Source organism: Xenopus tropicalis, chromosome 8 (genome assembly GCF_000004195.4).
Source record: "Xenopus tropicalis strain Nigerian chromosome 8, UCB_Xtro_10.0, whole genome shotgun sequence".
In the NCBI taxonomy this organism is placed as follows: Eukaryota; Metazoa; Chordata; class Amphibia; order Anura; family Pipidae; genus Xenopus; species Xenopus tropicalis.
In genome coordinates, this window is record NC_030684.2 from 73,480,732 (window position 1) to 73,503,373 (window position 22,642).

At 40.3% G+C, this 22,642-nt stretch overlaps 1 protein-coding gene across 2 annotated transcripts; it reads right to left on the bottom strand.

Annotated features, from left to right (window-relative positions):
• Window positions 1-3,814: 3,814 nt before the first annotated feature.
• Window positions 3,815-8,536, bottom strand: gpsm3 (G protein signaling modulator 3). Of its 2 annotated transcripts, none has more exons than XM_004917027.4 (5): window positions 8,142-8,536; window positions 6,419-7,069; window positions 6,157-6,283; window positions 4,817-5,118; window positions 3,815-4,661 (listed from the first exon to the last, which is right to left on the bottom strand). In XM_004917027.4, the coding sequence occupies exons 2-5, from the start codon at window positions 6,869-6,871 to the stop codon at window positions 4,518-4,520; spliced, it is 1,026 nt and encodes a 341-aa protein (XP_004917084.2). In that variant the 5' UTR covers window positions 6,872-7,069; window positions 8,142-8,536; the 3' UTR covers window positions 3,815-4,517. The 2 variants fall into 2 exon arrangements, with proteins under 2 accessions (XP_004917084.2, XP_017952039.2); XM_018096550.2 differs by having other exon boundaries at window positions 6,419-7,174.
• Window positions 8,537-22,642: the final 14,106 nt, after the last annotated feature.

Sequence of the window (22,642 nt, forward strand, 5' to 3'; positions counted from 1 at the left end):
AATAAATAAACACCAAAGTGCAGTAATATCAACTGTTTTCCAGATGGCAGTGTTGAAAAGCCAAATAAATGAGAAGTACTCAGGTGCGATTTGTAGCTACACGGAAAAAAAGTATTCTGATGCAGATTGCAACTGTATTCAAGTGCAGACTGTAGCCAAATTAGTCAGATGTATCCTGTTGCAGATTGTGGCTTTATCCTCAATAAGGCACAAAGAGAAGAACAGCCAATAGTGCAATATTATTTATTATAGGAAAACTGCTAAAATCAATCAAACTTACAGGATGTAGAAGAAATACAGGTCCTTAAAATAGCCCAACACTGTCCTGTCGGTACACTTCCTCAGGAGCATAAGTGGCAGTAAATCAAATGGTCAAAACACCCCCAAAAGATATCCTTTTATAGCCCTGTTGTTTTTTTGAGACACTCCCCTTTCTTTTAAAATATTGATTCACTCGTAGGCTGGCACTAAATGAGGTCATAAACACCAGACGAAAACTTTACACGTGGTACTGATTTTACACAACAGGGCTATAAAAGGATATCTTTTGGGGGTGTTTTGACCATTTGATTTTCCACATATGCGCTCCGGCTATCTACATTTGTAATTTTTCTTTGTGTTATTTACTCAATTTTGTTCGAGGTAATGATATCAGATTAACAGATATTTTTACTCAGCTTTTTGAATAAAAAAAGCATATCTATTCATCCACCGATAGGCAATTGCATAAGGGCTTGTACTAATAAGCATTTTTTCCTGCGTTCCCCTGCTTTGCATTATCCTGCGTTCCACCACAGGGAAGGGTAGGAAGAAACACATCCTATTCTTCCTAATGTGTCTGTACCTATACAGAAGCATGTAAGCGCCAAATGCAGGTGGGACACAGCATGTTGCATTCTACCTGCTTTTGGCAATTATATACACCACAGTGAAGCACAGAAACAAACGCTTGTCAATACGAGCCATTACTGGCCTTAAACATACCTAAATCAGCACACAATTCACCACCACCAGCCACAAGAGGGCCTACCATGATCAGGAAGATGCATCAATACTTTGGGGGACAGAATCATCTTAGTTAAAAATTTGCCATAGCTTGGGATGTTGCAGAAAGATGCACAATGATTGCCTGAACTTTATTTTATTCTCACTTTTCACCATGAAACAGGAATAAGGCAAATATATATATATATATATATATACAGTATATATATATATATATATAAAAGTTCACGATAAACAGCACTCACGATATAGTGAAATCTCAGGGCCTGGGTGCAGTCCTCTTCAGCGTAGATAGTAAACAAAATATGAATCGCATCGCTCAGGACTTATAACAAAATTTGTAGTTTATTAAGTGTAGAAACAGAGAACTAGTTCTCTGTTTCTACACTTAATAAACTACAAATTTTGTTACAAGTCCTGAGCGATGCGATTCATATTTTGTTTACTATATATATATATATATATATATATATATATATATATATATATATAGTATAAAAAAGACCAGCAACTCCGGGATTTCTTGTGAAAAATCAAAACATATATTCAAAGTAGCATAAACAGCCGACGTAACGTTTCGGTCCCCATCGGGACCTTTCTCAGACCCTGAGAAAGGTCCCGATGGGGACTGAAACGTTACGTCGGCTGTTTATGCTACTTTGAATATATGTTTTGATTTTTCACAAGAAATCCCGGAGTTGCTGGTCTTTTTTATACTATTGGAACACTTTACCGAGCACCCGAGGTATGTTATGTAGCGGTGTGCCATCCTTTGTGTATCCTTGAGAAAGGTCCTAATAAGGACCGAAACGTTGGTTTTAACAATATATCTAAAATAAAAAATTTTTGATGAAACATTGAAGGGTGTGCTGGCCACAGATGATTATTTTCTATACAGACATAATTTTGGCTAGCACCCCGCAGAACATTGAGCCTTGGAGTGCGGACACCATTTGGATATATATATATATATATATATACCTGTGTAAAGGAAGGTACTGCACTCGCAGGACTTAAGTCAAACATATAGATTTATTTAAACCGTGCTACTAACGTTTCAGCTGCCTTTCTCAAAGTGATAACGAGCTATAGTGAACCCACTGATAAACACAAAAATCGTGACGTCATAGTGTACAAGTGAAAACACCAACTATGTACATAAAAATAAATCCTTTTATACATTTATGTATATACAAGTAGTTGGTGTTTTCACTTTTCATAGGCTTTAAAAGTTATAAGAATTTTTATATATTAATGCAGGTGGGAAAAGGCAGATGGATAAGGGCTGGAACTTGAGATAGTCAGACAGAAAAGGTTTATGCCTAGAGTCTCCCTACTGTTGCACCCTAGGCACGTGCATTTTCTGCCTACCCCCCCCCCCCCCCCCCCCCTTCCTGGCCCTGTTGACAACCATGACATCAGCTTTGGCACAGAAGCTGTATGTATGATATTTGCACTTAAATCCAACGACAAGACAATCCCAACACACTGAGCAGCTGCAGAGTTAAAGACTGTGCATCAGCTGTTTCTCCAATAAAATTCCAATACAGGTATCGGACCCCTTATCCGGAAACCCATTATCCAGAAAGCTCCGAATTACGGAAAGCCTGTCTCCCATAGACTCCATTATAATCAAATAATTAGGATTTTTAAAATTGATTTCCTTTTTCTCTGTAATAATAAAACTGTACCTTGTATTTGATCCCAACTAAGATATAATTAATCCTTATTGGATGCAAAACAATCCTATTGGATTTAATTAATGTTTTATTGATTTTTTAGTAGACTTAAGGTATGAAGATCCAAATTACGGAAAGACCCCTTATCCGGAATACCCTTGGTCCCGAGCATTCTGGATAACGGGTCCTATACCTGTACCACCAAATTAATTCTAGCCAAAATCCTCTGCATGTGTGTAATGACAGGCGGATGGCAAGTATGTCACTTGCTCCAAAAACAGGGTGGCATTTGCATTTCCTACACCTGCAATCACAGGTACTAAAATTGCCCTTTGTGACTTTGTTAAGGCCAAGTAAACATAAGCATTATACTTATAAATACTTGAAATCTTAACCTTTAATAAAATAAAATGTTACCAATAAATGGTATTGTCATAAATGGGGAACCTACATGATGACAATGTCCATTTAATGATTTAACAATTACCCTCAGTTATTCACTAAACTGTAACTTTGCTCCCTGTGGCACACTGTACTGTGCACTGAACAGATGTGGAAAAAAACGTACTTCTTTGTATTTGTGCAATGTTCCTTATTGGCTACCATAAGTATCTACTGCTTAGCAGAAAGGGAAAGGGCTATCTGTTGTTAAAGTGGCAATATATGTATTGGACATACTTTCTGCCTATTATTCTAAATACATTTTTTAAAACAAAATCCATTTATTGAACATACTGTAAGTGTATATAACCCTAAAAAGTGGGAGCTTGATCTCTGGGATTCTCCCTGAGAGGACTGTGACAATCACGGCTCCAAACCACTCTCTGTTTTATGGAAACAATAAAAGTTCACACTGCAGTTTTTTGGTAAAATATGAATATACTGTCCTAGTAAAAATGAAACATGGAACATGGAAAAAAGAATTACTTTGTAAAGAAAAGAAAGCACCTAACGACGCACATAATAATTGTTTCCACTGAAACCAATGAGTAAACTAAGGGCATATTGCAATAAATATAATATTTATATATAATACCCTTATGTAGCAAATTTTATAGATTTTTTCCTGATTATCTGAATTAAAGGGAAACAAGTCAATACGCTAATAAACACATATTAAAGTTCTAGAGTTTTTGATAAAGAAAGATATTTTATTTGAAACAAGGTTAATAAAAACAATTCAGCAAAAAGTGCTACTGGAGGAAAGAGATTTTAAAGCAGTTCTAAAGTGTCCAATCATGTGTCCATCTAGGGGCAGCGCCACTTACTACAAGCCAATGTTTCCTTAATGGCATCCTGCCTCCCACACCCACTTCCTATTCACAGCATTGATTCAATGAACCTAAATAGAAACCACTAAAATCAGCTCTATCATCAATTAACAAACTGAATCACTTAGTTCTTATACAATTCATCCAAATGGTAAATTTTATAGAGCAGTTATTCTTTCAGTAGATCATCCTGCTTATATGTATCCTGATATCAATTCTTATTAATTCTCCTCCATTCTATATGTAATGATTTAACTCTTTCCAGAGCCCTTTCCAGTGTCTGAGTCCCTTGTTTTAAGAGCCCAAGCTACCACTTCTGCCAGGTTTTGATGGGAAAAAAGGCTTAAAATAAACCTTAAAATAAATGAATGGATAATAAATATAAGTTTCTCCTCTCAATCTGGTAACCTCTGTTTCTAGTTCATGCTCCAAATGGGATGATGAAACAGAGAAAGTATAAAGGACCCCAGCAGGGTAAAATAAAATGACCCCTTGCAGACAGCCTAGGGAATGCTGCCAGCAAGGAAAATGGGGAAGCACACATTTCATTCATCTTGCCTGATCAGCAGGCGCCCCCAAGTGGCGGAGGCATTTCCACCCTCTGTTCATCCAAACGATTCCCTTGAACACGAAATAATATCTCAAATAGGTCAGCAGCACTCTGTGGGAGTGGAGGAGAACAGCGCTGGTCTTCCATCCGCTGAGCCTAAAATGAAACATAATTGTGAGGTCTTCTTTCAGGAAAGTATCATACCGCAAGCCCAATACGCATAATACATTTACAGATTTGTTTCTTAAATCAACATTTTTTATTTTTTTTAAATTCTTTAATACTAAATTATGAAAGCAATATCCCCTTACCTGATGCCCTATAATGGTGTTGTACAACTCCTCTTGAGCTGGTATTTTTAAAGGTGCTGGTTTCTTTCTGAGACTCCTCCCAGTCCATGATCCACCCCTCCTGCGGTGGAGCTCTATGAGCAGCCCTTTATCATCTGTAGGAAGGGATAGGTTACGTGATGTGGGTAAAGAAAAATGTCGCTTGGCCCTGGGACGTGGCGGAGGCAGCTCTGCTCTCTGCTCTTCTAGGCGCCGTGTTTGAGCAGTGGAGAGAAGGTCAAGGAATTGTTCAGTGTGGAGAGACAGAAGTGATGCAGATAAACCTGGAGGGAGATAAAGAAAGAAAACATACAGAAAGAGGAAACAGTAGGCTTCACATGCCAAAATGAAGTAGTGACCTATGAAGAGAAGCTGAGCTGGGAAGAAAACCTTCGGAGAATATAATTATCATAATTATTACTTGACCCTTAGGTATAATAGATCTCTGTATGTGTGTGTGTGTGTTGTATGTACATAATGGATGTATCAAAAATAATCACCCACTTACTAACTCTTACTAATCCACCTGTACTTCTTAATAATGTACTGTACTATTGGTCGATTGGCCCTAAGGGGAAAATAGCCAAGTGAAGTTACTTTAAACAGGGCCGGATTTGTGGTGAAGCCACAAAGGCCTGGGCCTAGGGCGGCACATACAGAGCAATGGGGACCTGGCGTGTTCGCGTATGTGTGAGGGGGGGTGGCCTCGGGGCGCCCCCATAAGGAATCTTGGTAGGCCTGAGATCCAGTAAGTCTTGCTCTGATATGCCCAATTTGAGACAATATTGGGCTGATCCCTTCAGGACAAATAACCAGATCACAGTTATAGGAATACAGGCTGTCAATGCAGTCCTTACCCTGACATAATTTTTAAACCTGCCAAAACAATATCTGGCAGCTTTTCAGCCAGATATCAGGCAGGACTGTCGGCGGGGCCATGTAGCTTTTATTGACCCGTGTATGGCCCCCTATATGAGTAGATTTATCAAAATTCAAAAATAGATCAGGGCCCTTCTAACAATATCCTATACTTATGCTAAACTGGAAGTCCTAGCTATATCTCACTTTTAATCAATATGACTTTAGTCAAGAGATATTAGCCAAGAACTGAGGTATCATATAATGCTTTAAAACGCATGATGGCAAAAAGATTTCAAACTAAAGTATTGGATTTTGGGCAAGGTTAAAGGGCAAGGTTAAAAGGCAAGGCCACTAAGTGACTTCATCAAAGTGGTTTTAAGTGGGGAAATCAGGAAATGCTGTACACACACCCATATAATATATGTGTGTATATACAGTATATATATATATATATATACAACCTCGTCTCTCACTGATAGGTGAGGGAGGAGCAGATCTCCAGGTTCTGGGCTTCCCCTCTAGACCATCTGTAGATGCCTTTACATCATCTTGAAAAACAGTGTCATTTCCAGCAGCCATAGATGGTTCCTAAAGACAAAGATACATTTCAATGAAAAATAGACAAAATGCCACCTGAGGAGGTAAGTGACAAAGGCCACCTTCTCACCCACTGTCCAGTCCCTCATGTCATAAAACTTGAGCTTTCAAGTCCTTCAAACTCACCTGGATCTGTGGCTTGTTGCTCCCTGGTTCAGATGCCTCATCTTGCACAAAGAATATCTCCACTGTCACTTGTTCTGTGTCTGTCTGTTCTGATGTTTTATCTCTAACAATGAATGTCTCTGCAGTCACTTTTTCCATGTCTGTTTGTTCTGATGTCTCATCTGGCACAATGAATGTCTCCACGGTGGCTTTTTCTGCCTGCTCTAACGTCTCACATGGCACATTGGATGTTCCAGCAAACTCTTTTGCTGTGCTTTTATCTTCTGATGTCTCATGTTGTGCACTAAATGTTTCTGCAGTCTGCTTTTCTGAATGAGGTCTTTCTATGGTTTGATCCTGCACAACAAATGTTTCTGCAGACTCTTCCAATGCACCTCTGTGTTCCAGAGTCTCTCCTTGCACAAAGAATGCATCTGCAGACTCTCTCTTTGTATTTTTACCTTGATCGCTCATCCTGTTCCCACTTCAAACTCTTTACTTTTCATCTACATATATGTATGTTTTGTGACTTTTCTCACTCTTGTTCTTTCTTCTCTGCACTAATATTCTCTTACCAGCGCACTCTTTAGCTTTCCCACACTATTATATTCTCACTTTGGCTTCCTGTCCTAGCTTCCTTGTTTTGGCTTCTCCTGTTCCTTGTTTTTCAACCTGCGAAAATTAAAGGAATGACAATAAGCAGGTGACGTATGTGTATGAACTTGTATAATGCCGTTTAAGATCAACAAATTCCAGTAAAGCCAGAGTAGAGTAAGCCTTTAAAAGAAAAGAAAGAAAAGATAAACGCCATGTTATAGCACAATATGATGAAAATATACTGTAAAATATGAATACAATAGTTATTAAAAGGGATTAACATCCTCAGGGCTTTTCTTTCTCACCCTAACATGGGCACATTATTTGACATTTTGCTTGCTTGACAGACTCATTTGAATGATATCATCACTATAATACAAATTATTGACAAGGTCTACAGATTAAAAGAGAAAGTGCGGAAAGGGAAGTTAATTCTACAATATACATTCTTCTTTGCATAATGAAAAACGTAATTATCCTTCTTCGCAGGTAATGGTAAAAATAACATGCACATGGCACTGTGGGAATTGGAGAGCTGACTCCCAATACAGTGTTGTAATGGTATTCAGGGAAAGCGATGGAAACAAATAACTTTAAAATCATTTAACTTTTTTTAATAAGATTATACCAGAAAGTATCTTAGAATTAAATTTTCTTTCATTACGTAAATACCATGAAGTTCCCCATTATGCCAGCTACTAAATTTGTTCCCTTACTATATTTTCTGTTCCAGTTGTAATTATTTTCTGTGAGCTAATTCAAAGCAGAAACTAAGTGATAATATTGCTGCATTTGTTATATTCCATTTCCTGGAGCCTTGTACTAATATAGTACAAATCTCCTCCCATTATTAAAAGGGGAAGAAGAATGTATGGTGATCTAGGGAGGGGCATGGGTCCTCTCCCACCTTAAGCTAGCTGTAAGTCTTTGATATACACAGTATGTAGGTCTCTGAGTTCAACTTACATATGAATAACTAAGTACTTCACAGTGAAAGCAATGTATCACACACAGGCAGATCGTGGTACTATGCTAGATGAATTAGCATTGCAGTAAGAGTTCAATAATCGGAAACCAAAATTGACATAAATGGTTACCTGCCAGCTTCATGGCTCTCCCAATGAAAAATAGGTAAAAGTCCACTCACCTTTTATTTTCTATCTGTCGTTTAGTTTGGGAGCTGTCCCTCTCTTACTCTCTAAGCTGTATGTAAGCTGTCACTTCCCCTCACCGCCTCGCCTTCCGTTCATTCTCTTCCTCTTTTCTTCCTCCCTATGCTTCTCTTTCTGTGCCCTGTCACTCCCACACTGACCCCCACTTCTGTACCTACCTCTTATCTACACACCTCTCTCCAACCGACTCCCCACTTTCTTTCAGTGTTCTGTCTCCACTGAAACTACTTGCCTAAGTAACTTCTACTCTCATTTATGAATGCGCAGATAGAGATATTATATGTATCAGATTCTATGCTTCACCCCTGTGTATTTTTCAACTTATTTTTATTTTGTAAGTTCAAACTCTCAATGTTATTTTTTATTTGCTCATTGTTCCCATCGCCACCATTAAACCTATGTTACTATTGTAGAATTTCCATCTCATTTCATTCTCGTTTATATTCTTTTAATCCTCTTTCTGGCGGTTTCCCTTCCTATATATAGCCCCCCCACCACACAAACGCATACGCACACATATACAAACACACACTCTGCTCGTTCCTGTGTGACTGTCAGGTCTTTGCAGGTTTGCTGGTAGCACTGAATCCACCACTTCCTGCCAACAGCTGAGCATATACATTCCGAGCAAAATAGTGTGTGTTGTTCCCTTTTCAACTGTTTTTTTAAAACTTTGAACACGATATGATGTCCTGACTCTAGAATGCTGTACTTTATTCTGACAGCTCAGCTTCTCTTTAACACACATGGTGCAGGAACAGGGCCTTGATTTGGTCCTGAAAATGGAGAATTAGAAGCATGAACTCTCTCACCAGATTGACAGCATATTGCAAATGTGGTCTGTACCTATTCAGGTAAACCACAATTACAAAGCTGTTGCATTAAAAAGTTAAAATAATAATGACACATTTTAAATAAGGCACCATTTCTTGCAAAAATGAGGTTGATTTTTTGATGTTGTAAAGAAATAGCATGGCTCACCACAGACTTGGCACATCCTCTCTGCAGCTCTCATTTCTCTCTGCTCTCCAGTATAGGCCAGACTTCACTTTTGTGCATTGCCTGTGAATGGGAATACCCTGAGACAAACGGGAGACATCTCGAGAAAGGGGACCAATGTCAAGAATGAATGCAGAGGGAACCAACTTGAAAATAAGTTACACCTATCCTCTGTATTTTATAGCCAGGTCTTTAGCAATCATATTGCCCCCGTACTTTCACCCCCCATAAAACATATCCAGAACTTTTTCAACCATGGTGCCCAGCCTGCAATACTCAGCTGGTGTAAAACTATCTTTCCTTTTAACCTTTAATTATTTGCAGCCAATTTATAACTAATATGGGGACAACACTGGGTGGGCTGGGTGCAAGGAAAAATGTGCAAAAAAATTAGGCACGCATTTCCCCTGTTTGTTTGTTTTTTTCTTTCTGCACCTTGCCCAACTATATTAATGATTCTGATAGTCAGTAATATCACAATAAACAATTTTATAATGGAGAAAAGATGGTAGTTACTAGGTAGTAGAGGGCTTGTGCATAAGTAGCAAAATAAAGTCAATGTAACAAGCATTTTTTTGCAAATAAAATGAGCAAACAATATATATCTAGAGAAAGCCATGTCTTTGCAATAGTGTGTTTTACCTTGTAAAAATAAATGGAATGTGCATTCTGGTTTAATTGGTAATATTGATGATGTTTCTTCTCTCCTCTCCAGACCCCTGTAACTGAAATATTTTATGGATACGTTATGGGACTCAGTACCAATGGCTCAGCCTGCTTGAGTAAAACTGACTGAACTTTTAACAATATCTTCTCAGATCCTTTGATACTAAATCACTTAACTCCACAGATTGCTCCAGGTCCTCTTCAGATTGCATATTATTTGTATTTGGTACTCTATACAGGAAAGAAATGAGGCCTTTGGTACAAGGGCATATTTAGAAACTGTTTGAGAGGGTTTTGAGAGGTTTGAAAGGGTGAACATCAATGCCTTCCTGTCCATAAAGTCTAATGCCAGATGTGGTGCTGAGATTTCTAAAAGTGTGAATGAGAAGACACCAAACACTGAACAATACAGCAACATATGGTCTTGTCATACAAGGTGGATTTCGAACTGAAAATGCTCACTTGCAAAAAAGGCTAGCAGAGAAAATGGCAACCTGTACCAGCATGGCTGGCTTATAGAGAGATGGGAAATCAGTTTCACATTTTACTTTATCCCAAATTTTAATCCCAAGATTATGGTTTTGAGAAGCACTCACATTATTATTATGTGCTAAAGGGACTTGGTTTGCCTAATAGTATTAAAAAAGGATTTTGGTATTCTAGGTTTCTGCACCTGTGCAAATAAAGGTGAGAGGTTTCCCTTTACATGTGGAAAGAGGGAAATTTTGAATTTAATTATAAATAAACATTTAGTATGTTGGAAATAGGCATATGCTGAGCAACTTTTATATTGTTCTGTATTATTTGCATTCCTGTTCTGCTTCTTTATGGCTTACAACAAAAAATGTTCAATCCACTCCTAGGTGTATCTGCCCAGTCCTGTGTTCAGGAGTGGCCCAGCTTGCTCTCCCTATATCTTAAGAACCTCATTTGGGAAAGCAGTGCAAGGGTAGCAGCGCAAGAGTGAATCCTTCCAAAGTGAATCATTCACAAGTGAACTAAAAAGGGAGTTTTACAAGGAGTTAGGAATTGACACCTTCTCTCTTCTGCTTATTCTACAGGTAATTGCTGCACTATTTCCATCTCCACTGTGGCCCTGAAAACTGCATTTTCATAGTGTATTGGTAATTGCTGCACTATTCTATTATTTCCATTCTCAATTCCCAATATTGCATGCCCCCTATTCCTGTGCTCCACCAATTTGCTGATTTTATGACCCCCGTCGTAAACTCATCTTAACAAACTTTGTAGTTCAGTATATCTTTGGGGTGATCTTCACTCTTGCACTTCTCTCATCCTGGGACACAGCTGAGTGATTTAATTTATTTAACTAGCTGCACTCAGCTCTGATTCCCCAGTCCTGTGTTCAGGAGTGGCCCAGCTTGCTCTCCCTATATCTTAAGAACCTCATTTGGGAAAGCAGCACAAGGGTATCAGCGCAAGAGTGAATCCTTCCAAGGTGAACTAAAAAGGAAGTTTAACAAGGAGTTTGACAAGAGGAGCAACAGGAGGAGCAACCAGGGAGCAACAGCAGAAGACTGGCCAGCCTCTGTCCATTTGAATCGGGACCCACTTTCCTGGATATCCCTGCATAATGTCATTCTTAATGTTAGTCTTATCTGTCATGTTTGTGCTTCCGAAGGTAACATCTTCCTTTTCCCCTCCAGCTGACTGTCCCTTCTCCATAGTAATATCTTCCTCTCTGCTCCATTCTACACTCTAAAAAATCTAGCGCCTCCAACTAATACCCCGTAAAAGCATAACAACTTCAAATCATTCTCCCACCTTCTCTCCCTCTCCTTACTGCTCCTACTTGCCGCAGGTGAAATCTCTCCTAATCCTGGTCCCTGCCATATACCTATCTGCTATCGCCCACGCAATGCTTCTCTTCTGGTAAAACCCTCACAAACTTCTAACCTGTCTAACCGTATTCAAATTCCCACTCTCTCCTCTTCTTATCTCCCCTTCTCTTGTGCTCTTCTCAATACCCGCTCTGTAACGAACAAAACAACTTTAATTCATGATCTGTTTTGCTCCAAGCCCTTTCACCTGTTTGCCATAAAAGAGACCTGGCTCTCTCAGAATGATAATGCTATTGAGGCAGCTCTCTCTTATGGCGGTCTTTCCCTCTCTCATACTCCCCACAATACTGGCTGTGGGGGAGGGGTAGGGGTTCTGCATTCCCCTCATTGCCGGTTTAAACTAATCCTTATACAGTACCTCCTTCTTTCAAGTTTCCTTCTTTTGAGGTGCATGCAGTTCAGCTGTTCCACCCTCTTTCTGTGCGGGTGGCAGTTGTTTACAGACCTCCTTCAAAATCCTTGGCTACGTTTCTCTCTGACTTTGAATCCTGGCTCTCTTTTTTTCTATGCTCTGACAACCCTGCAATTATTTTAGGCGATTTTAATTGCCATATAGATGACCCCTCTCAGCCCTGGCCCTCCCGATTTCTCCATCGAACCTCCTCCTTTGATCTCCGGCAGTGGACTAATACAGCTACCCATAAGGATGGTCATTTCCTAGATCTGGTCTTTTCCAAAAATCTAGATCTATCTGCATTTAACAGTGAGCCTTTTCCTCTTTCAGATCATCATCTTATCTCTTTTTCTATCTTGCATGCGTCTCCTTCTCCTTCTACTAATGCTCAGCCTAAAGCTGGCCATACACGCACCGATAATATCGTACAAAACCTCGTTTCATACGATATTCGGTGCGTGTATGGCAAGTCAGCGAGTCGACCGATATTGCAGGAAGCTGCTGATATCTGTCGACTCGCCGATCGGGCCAGTCAAAAGATTTTGATTGGGCACCATAGAAGGCGCCTGACCGAAATCTGCCTTCAGTGCTGAATCGGCAGAAGCAATAGGATTTCTACCTCCTTATCTGCCTGTTTCAGCCCTAAAGGTAGTGGTGGATCTGACGATCTGTCGTGCGACCGATGGCCACACGAAAGATCATCAGATCACCACGTGTGTGGCCTGCTTAAAACCCTGATTCGCAACACTCAAAGGGTTGATATAACTGCTCTCTCTAACTCTTTTAGCTCTAGCCTCTCCTCCTTCTGTGCCTCCTCTGATCCTGAGTTACTGGTTACAATTTTATCATCCACAATAGACACCCATGCCCCCCTGCAGCCGCAATGCAGTCGTGCCTGTAATCCCCGTCCCTGGCTTAACCCTCAGATGCGATTTCTGCACTCCTGCCCTTACTCCAGCTCTTACCCACATATTTAATTCCTCTCTGGCTTCTGGTACTTTTCCCTCTCTATTCAAACAAGCATGTGTCAAACCCATTCTTAAAAAGGCTACACTGGACCCATCCTGCCTTTCTAACTACCGTCCCGTCTCTCTCCTGCCCCTAGCCTCTAAACTCCTGAAATGTCTTGTCTTTTCTCGTGTCACTAACTTCCTCTGCACCCATAATCTGCTGGACCCTATGCAGTCTGGTTTTGGCCTGCGCACTCCACTGAGACGGCCTTATGTAGAGTGGCAAATGATCTCCAGACTGCCAAGGCCAAAGGATGCTACTCCTCATTCTCCTTGACCTTTCCTCTGCTTTTGATACTGTCGACCATTCTGTCCTTATGCAAATTCTCTATTCTCTGGGTATCCGGGATCAAGCTGCATCCTGGTTCTCTTCTTACCTTTCTAACCGCTCTTTCTCTGTCACTCTCGCTAACAAATCCTCTACCCCGGTTCAGCTTAGTGTGAGAGTGCCTCAGGGTTCTGTGCTTGGTCCTTTGCTGTTCTCCCTGTACACTCTCTCTCTAGGAGACCTTATTTCTTCTTTTGGTCTTAAATATCACTTATATGCAGATGACATCCCGATATATTTAGACACCCCTGCACTAACCACTGATGTTCAATGTTCACTGATGCCGCTTTTTCCTCCGCAGTATTGCCAAGATACGCCCCTTCCTTTCACAAGTAATAGCTAAAACACTAATCCATGCCCTTATCCTTTCCCGCTTAGATTATTGCAATCTCCTACTAACCGGCCTCCCAGACTCCCACCTCTCTCCCCTGCAATCAATCTTAAACTCTGCTGCCAGGATCCTCCTGCTCTCTCTGAAGAGGGAACCTGTTCAGCTTCTCTTAAGCTCTCTAGCATGGCTGCCAGGGCCGGATTTAACTTGTTGGCGCTCTGAGGCCGCCCCTGCCCCCCATGAGTGCGCATGCACAATCGTGCGGCGCCCTCTCCCCCCAGTGCGCATGCGCGATCAATGCGCATGCGCAAACGCACATTTAAACTCCCATACGGAGCAGTGGGGAGAGGTCCCGACTGCTCCGTATGGGAGCCAAATTTAAAAAAACTGTTGCGGCGGGGCGGCATGCCACCCCTGAACTTGTGCCGCCCTAGGCCCGGGCCTTTGTGGCCTTTCCACAAATCCGGGCCTGATGGCTGCCTGTTAATCAAAGGATATCTAACAAAATCCTTCTACTAACATTCAAAGCCCTTCACTCCTCTGCTCCTCACTACATTTCTTCACTGGTCTCTCTGTACATTCCTGGTTGCCTCCTCCGCTCCTCTCAGAGCCTCTGTCTTTTTACACCATCCACACCCACTGCGCTCTCTTGGCTTAAACCTTTCTATCTTCCTGCTCCTTACCTCTGGAACTCTATCCCTGAATCCCTCCGTTCAGAACACTCACTAACTCTCTTTAGGCTGATTCCACACGTGGCGTTTTTATGCTGTGTATCTTCTACGTATTTTCTCAGCGGCTGAAAGACGCCCGATATCATCATCCATAGAAATAATTTGAAAAGACTCGAGGCAAACCACACAATGCGTAAATACGCTAGAAAACGCCTTAGCACGGATTGTTCAAGCGTTGGCTGAAATACGCCAGTATTTGCACAGCAAGCTATTCCTATGTATACACAAAGGCAGCTGCCAGACCTAGCGGAAATACACTGCGTTTTTTACTATTTTGCACTATTAGCACCATGGAAACGGGATTTGCTACGTCACCAGTACTAGGCTGAAAAACGCCATAGTCAGGGGCTGTGTGGCTTGTGCGGCGTTTTTAGGCTGAGAAAATATGCAGCGTAAAAACGCCATGTGTGGCATCAGCCTTAAGAAAAAGCTCAGCTGTTACCTTCTGGAGCACTAAAACACTATTTTGCCTAGTCCTGCTCTTAATGGTAAATGCCCATACCTGATGCACTCTTACCTTCCAATTTGTGCCTGTATGTTACCCAACCACTTAGATTGTAAGCTCTACGGGGGAAGGACCTCCTTCCTACTGTGTCTCATACCAGATGGCACTTCCTCCCTTTGTATTTATATATATATATATTTATTGTATTTATTTATTATAACACTTGTCCTCCCTGTGTGTAATTTTGTATTCTGTAAGACTGTACAGCGCTGCGTACCCTTGTGGCGCTTTATAAATAACGTTATACATACATACATACATACTAACAGGCACTGCGTTGTTCACAGGCCAACAGCTTGCCTGTCAGTGCAGATACACCCAGGAGTGGATCAGATTTCTCTGCCTGTGTTTGTATGGATCCCTAGCCCAATGTGCAATTATCCTAAAAGGGGATTTCCAATAAAAACTGTTTTTTTTTATAATGAAACAATGTAGCAGAAGCCAGGCATGGGGGATCAACTTCTGATCAACTTCAGCTTTTAAACCAGACAACAGAAAACTGTTTTCAGTTGAAATTACATTTACATGTAAGTATATATTATAGAATGCAATTCCTGTATACCCAAAAGTTGCTTAGAATTACATTTCCTTTTATTATGGGAAAATATGTTTTTGGGTGGGGATCCCAAAAAGAGTAGACATACTAAAAAACAGCTGCAAGAAAAAAAAAGGGAAATGGTAAAATCAAATACAATGTACAAAGTAGCATAATAAAGACTACAACAAGGCAGAAAGAGGTTGGTATCATCTCCTCATTTATCGATTTATCTTTGGATAATTAGACCCTAATTAAATGCCTGCTCCATTTAATTAGACATGCTGAAATGGAGAGCCCCCTCCTTCCCTGCTAATTAATATCTCAGTTTCAGCAAGGTGGCTAATGAAGTGTGCCAAGGGGGGTGAAGAGGAAGAGTTAATGGAGCGAAGCTCTGCAGGATCTTTTTGAGCTCATGTGTAAATGGGACAAAGCTCTATAAGGTCTCTCTATAGGCAAATTACTAATATAGTGACACTTACCTCATTTATCTATTTAAAAGGTATAGATTTAGCACTGTAATTGTCTGCCAAGTTCTTCCCAGGGTAACAATATAAAACAAAAGGGCTTTGCAGGGTCTAAGATTATCCTTACAAAAAGTGACAGAGGGAATAAAACACTTCAGGGTAGAGAAAGGGTTAACCTTTTTGCTGCTAGAGTTTCTTTGCAGATCATTGCCTCTTTATCATTTCCACCAGAAACAGATTTGGAAAGGAGAATTCATTTATTCACCTGACATCTAAAAAAGCATTTGTTCATAAAGCTACACATCTGGACTTGCAGAGCAATGCTCCATTCCATCTCTCCTTGCAGAACAATAGGATTAACTAAACTGTTCAAACTGGTACCTGCCAACTTCTTTCAAGTGTATCACCAGGGAAACCCCTTAATGAATTAATGTACAACAAAGGCTTTATAGCATAGGGACAGTAAATGTATATCTTGTTTCTAAACCACTTCTGGTAGGCCTGGAGGAAATCTCTGCACAATGTTTCAGGCAGGGGAGAGGTTAAAAAGCAGGGTGATCCCCGCTGGGGGTGAGATAATGAAGGACTGTATTCTGAGGCTTTGGGGGGGTGTTCTTGAAAAATATTGTCTGGACGATAACACTTAAGCAAATTGCGTTGAAGGGTGCTTACAGCAGGGAGAGGGTTAATGCAGCTATACTCAACAGAGCAGTTTTTTAGCTTCTTGTAGAGTGTTTTCTTTTCTAATTTATCTTTTAGTTTTTTTTTTATTTGAACTTTTGTATTTCTGGCAGTAAGCACTGTCCATTCTTCCTTGTTGCCCTCCTCCTCTTCACCTTTTTTCCAATATGGGCCTTTGTTAGGCCAGCATCCCCCACACAGTTAGTTTCTGCTGCTATCTCCTAATACATATTACATCTCCCCTCCCCCTCCCTCTCATTACCTCTTTGTATAATATACCCTACTCCCTCCCCCACTCCTCAGGGGGCTTTACACTGAAGGCCAGGGGTCTTGAAAAGGACATATTGTGTGTGTGTATTCTACATGTACATATGCAAATATATCCATGCACAGGCAGAACACATGCAAACACACAAAGCCCTATCTATTCTGTATCCACAGATATGTCAGCCATTGCAACGCATTTAGCCTTAGTTAATTGCAATCTACCTAAAACATAAGTAAATTAGATAGCAAATTAGATATCTTATACCAAGTAAATGAAATGAGAGAAAAAGAATAGGGAAATTGTGAGAATTAATGAAAAAAAAAGTTACAAACTATTTCTCATAAATTGTAAAGACTCTTAAGTTGCCTTAAGTGGTAGTAGCTACACTGCAAGACAAGTATAATTTAGAAAAAAAGTAAAATTATAAGCTCACCTTGAAATCTTTATATGGTGATATACACCTGGGAACATATGGTGCACCGAAACTGGATTGGGTGGTTCGAGGTTACAAAGAGAATAGCACAGGCCAGTGTTTCTCCGGTCCCTATTTGCAAAGCCTTTACAGCAATAATATGTAAAGCTGCTTGGCTGTACTGCAATGCATTTCTGTACATTGCCCATATACTCTACATATGTATTTGGTGAGATTTTAGTTAATCTTATTTTAACTAAAGGGTTCAAGTGTACAGCAGTGATAGCATGGGGCCTTTTGTATTCCCTGAATGGACGTTGGAATCATTTATTTGCTAATGAGCTTACACTCAAAGACAGAATATAAATGTAGGTGCTATGGCATTTGCATAAAGGCTTTTTTAGCACAGGACCAAACTGGGCTTTTCAATTTGGTTTTGTTTTTGGAAACTGTAAAACACAGAAGAGGTGCCAATAAACAAAGATAAAAAGAAGTAACATACAAGAAAAACATAATTTTACTGGTAAATAATGACCTTTTGGACATTATTCTGGAAACTAGGGTTACCATCTTTTCTGGAAAATAATAGCATTTCTGCTATCTGTTATCGTCTGTTATCTTCTTTTATCTTCTTCCCTGTAAATAATATATGGATCAAGCATTATTTTTAACCTTTGGTACCAGCCAAGTGGTAATGGCAACTGTACAGCCGTCAAAGTATGAGGAGGAAACATATTCACTGAAATGCAAATATATAACCTTTGGTCACATTATTCTATGGGAACTAAAGCTGCAGAAACAGGCAGATTTCTTAAACCTTTACCCCACATGCAAGATCATGTACAGCTAAGGGCTCTGGTACACGGGGAGATTAGTCGCCCGCGGCAAAACTCCCTGCTCGCGGGCGACTAATCTCCCCGTGTACCAGAGCCCTAAAACCTGGGCACTCTGCAGTATGCATCTCTGCTAATACATCAGCCATGCAGCATGAGGCAGTATTAAAGAGATAAGGTGGCAACCATTATGTATTTATGTGACTATATGGCTAGGGTTCCTATTTTTTGCAGGAATTAATTTTCCTTTGTCTCCTGTCTAACTGCACTTCTCTATTATCTGTCAGTAAATCTGCAGCTCTGTTAATCCAAATTAAAAAATACAATAAATGAGTAGTGATGAGCGAATCTGTTCCGTGATCCGCAAAACGGCGAAAAATTCGCGAAAAGGCGTAAATGTCGTGCGAAAAAAAAAATTTGTCGCCCGCGGCTATTATTTTGTCGCGCGGCTATTCTTTTGTCGCCCGCGGCTATTATTTTGTCGTGCGACTTTTGTTTCATCGCCCGCGGCTATTGTTTTGTCGCGCAGCTATTGTTTAGTCGCCCGCGGCTATTGTTTTGTTGCGCGGCTATTGTTTCGTCGCCCGCGGCTATTGTTTCGTCGCACGGCTATTGTTTCGTCACCCGCGGCTATTGTTTCGTCGCCCGCGGCTATTGTTTCGTCGCCCGCGGCTATTGTTTTGTCGCGCGGCTATTGTTTTGTCGTCTGCGGCTATTGTTTTGACGCCCACGACAATTTTTTGACGTGCGGCGAATTTTTCCGCGGCGAATTTTTTCATCCGTTTCGCAAAACAATCCGCCAATGGCGAAACGCGGAAATTCACCGCAAATCCATGCCTGGCGAAATATTTCGCCCATGACTGTAAATGAGTTTAAGCATTATATATATGTATATTACTCAAAAATTAAAATAATTCTACAGCAAATATAAATAGTAAACCTTTGCCAGACTGGTTGTAAACCCCAATGAGTGGAGATGACAGTTATCCAAAATGCTACACAGGCACTGTACTTCTGCTGGAACAGCTGTGATATTGGCTAGAGTGTTCACATCTGGCATAACCTTGCAGGTATATACAGGCTGACAAGTAGAGCTAGTAGAGATGACACTGAATGCTCCCCAGATGTTGACATTGTATTGCTCTTTTTATTGTAACTCTGAAACAAGACTCTTGTTTGGGTGCATGTAAATTTTGGGGCAATCAACTACACCCCACAGTGCTGTCTGAACAGCAGGCATTGCAATGTAAATTTCAGCATATGTCTCAATTCGAATTTAGATCAAATGATTTTAGACAATCACAAAATTGTCCAAAATATTATAGGGCAAAAAGGAGGAGTTGCTTGAAAAAAAACTGACAAAAACAATTTTCTTCATTGTCTTGAGTAGGCAAACTAAGATCTGAGGTGCTGCAAACTAATGGTATAAATAACAGCAACAGTGGCATAAATGAAAATACAGGCAGATATAAATATCAGTCATGTTTTTAATGCATATTCATAACAGATAGGTAAAATCAAGTGTATACACAAGTATATAAATATGCCACTTTTTTACAGCACTTTTAAAGGCCCTTACACAAGGGCATTTGTTCCTGTGACTTCTGCAGTTGATCCTTTTTGCGTTCCACCACAGAGGAGCGCAAGAACAAATGCAGCCCTTTCTTCCAGATCAGTCTGTTTACATTTAGGCTGATACCACACTGAGCGTATGGCGTATATTTTCGGCAAGCCGAAAATCGCTTGCCGAAAATACCGCCAACACTCTTACCTATGCCTGCACCCAAACGAATGAAATACACTCAGGTGCAGGCACATGTAGCCGATATCCACCGAAGATACGAAGTCTCATGTTTTTTGGTGGATATTGGCTACATGTGCCTGAACCGGAGCATATTTCATTCGTTCGGGTGCAGGCACAAGGTAGGGTACATGTAAATGTGTTGTACTGCTTGCCGAGAATACGCCCGTGTGGCTTCAGCCTACAAATGTTGAACGCAGGTGGAACACAACTTTGCACAAATTATCTGTGCCGGATAATCTAGCTAATTTCCCTGCAAAGAAGTTGCATTCAGGTCTTACACTAGGAAGTAAATCTCCCCAAGATTTTTTGCTGTTTTTAAAAAAGTATTTTCCCAACAATTTACTGCAGTATTTGTGAAATGATTTTTCACAGAGCAAATATTTTTCCTGCAGAGCAAAAGTTTTCTGTAGACAGCCATTGTTATTATTAATAATAAGACTACTCTCATTAAAAAAAAACATTTTCAGAAAGTAGTAAACAGCAGGAAAAACATACATTTGGAAAATAACTGTAGAAGGACTTTTTATCAATGGGAAAAATATTCAAACTTCTGGAAAAACACCATTTTTACTTTAAAGTTCTGTGGGGAAAAATGTGTTGACCATTAGTAAATCGGCCACTAGCAGCTAGGCCAAAGTGCCTAGTTTGACATAATCCTTACTATGCCTTGCTTGCTTGTTTCTTGACAAAAACCCTGCAAAATGTAATCTTCTTTCTCTGAATACTACTTCTGTGCATGCTTCTGGTTCCTTGACCCTCACCCAACCTAAACCTGCAATAGTCACCCAAATTTCAATTCAATCCCACCAGTAGGTTTTGGATCAACCAGCATATCACTAGCCTGCTCTGATGAATAACACTCAAGGTACAGTACCAATTTATGAAAAGGAACCCTGGAAAAAACACCTACCTTGAGGATGTGGTACTTACAAAGCAGTAGCTTCGCTACTAACTTGTGCCTTACAGGCACTGGTGCAAAATTTGTACCAGGGTCTGCTTAACACTGCACCTACTTCTCCTTAAGGACCCAGGTATAGTCACACCCTCTAAACCAAAAGTGGTTTTGCCACTGTTCCAGAGTTCCCTTTGCTTGTTGAGCTTATACATCTAATACATCTAACGAATCACAATCTAATGAGGAGATGCGGCAGAGCCCTGTCCCTACCAACTGTCTACATGCCTCCCCCTGTCTGCCCCTATTTGATAGAGAGCTGCCTAATGCGAGCAGAGGCCTCAGGCAAAATGTCAGGTTGGGTTTTTTTCACTTTGCATACTGGGTTCTGCATTGTTATTGACCCCTATAATATTCTTTATTTTACAATAGAGGGTATTTTATAGTGGGGTTCATTTATAAAATTTTTTCGCAAATGGTTGTTTGCAAATGTTTTCCCCTAAATGCTTGAATTTTGCACTGCTGTGCCCTTCTTTCCTTTTTTTGGGAATTGCAGTGAAATGCAAATTGCGCACAAAAATTTGCAAATGAGATTATGATTTGCATGAATATTTATTTTAAACAAATATAGCACCGATTTCCTCTTTGCAAATATAAATTCGCAATTTGTGAAATCAGTTTAGCAAATACTTTTTGCACAAGTTGTGGTGTAACTCTGACGCAGACTGTGCGCATAAATATTCACAATTTGCAAAAATGCTATATTTAAAAAGCCTTAAGGACATTCGTAATGCAAGTAAAAAATTCTGTTTGCACATTATATTCACCAGTCTTGTCCAGCTTTATAAATATAAATACGGGTAGGGCAAATATGTTTGAAGTGTGAATAGTCCTGCACTGTGCAAATTTTATAAATGACCCCCATATGTTTAGCTTAGACCACATCATGCACTTTACATGAAGCCATTTTCTCTCTGATTCTACTGTTCTTCAGTGGTAGAACAATGAGTTACTGTGCCTCTGATCCCCAACCCCAAAACTGTTTTGCACACATATTAAAATTGCACATTGGACCCCTGCTAGGACCCCCATACTCCTTCGTCCCCAGCTGCCACTGAGCCTGCTGTCTCTGTTGTTTTGTCCCTGACTGTTTGGTCTCCCTGGGCCCTGAACCACAGAGCCCTGAACAAACTAGAGAGATGCCTCTCTCTCCCGCCTTTTCGTTTTCATTTGCCCTCCCCCTCGATCTGTTTTATTTCAAGTGTAAATCGGCAGTTGTGAGGGTCACTTCCCCCCTTCACACCACAACTGATTAAGCTAACATCTTGAAAACCTAAGGAAAATAAATGAGGAGATAACAGGGTTGACAGAGGGGGGAACTTATCTGCTAGATCATGCTCTGTCCTGTTAGGGAATAAGCCAACAAACAAACAACACTAATTCTTCCAATAGCCAATCATTACCTTATCATCATACCATAATCCTTTCTCTATTAGCAAAAGAAAGAATAAACACTGTGTCACAGAGAAGAAAAAGAATATATGTGGTTGTAAAGAACTAAAAAGGAAATTGCTCATATAGTGAGCTCTACTAACATTAAAAATGTTTTATCATTGATGTAATGTATACATGGCAAAATCATGTGAGAGGTACATTCATTTGTATAGAAGTAAGTATATTTTAGTATCACAACTACACACAAGCCCAGCATCACCATGTGAAATCCTTAGCATTAGGTGCAGCCCTGTAAAGGTCATA

Excerpts from the sequence above, each read along its gene's own strand:
- gpsm3 (XM_004917027.4), bottom strand. The coding sequence starts at position 6,871 with ATGAGCGATCAAGGTAAAAATACAAAGAGAGAGTCTGCAGATGCATTC. Across the intron at positions 6,284-6,418 it reads GCAACAAGCCACAGATCCAG|GAACCATCTATGGCTGCTGG; the intron begins GTGAGTTTGAAG and ends CTTTGTCTTTAG. Across the intron at positions 4,662-4,816 it reads ACACCATTATAGGGCATCAG|GCTCAGCGGATGGAAGACCA; the intron begins GTAAGGGGATAT and ends GTTTCATTTTAG.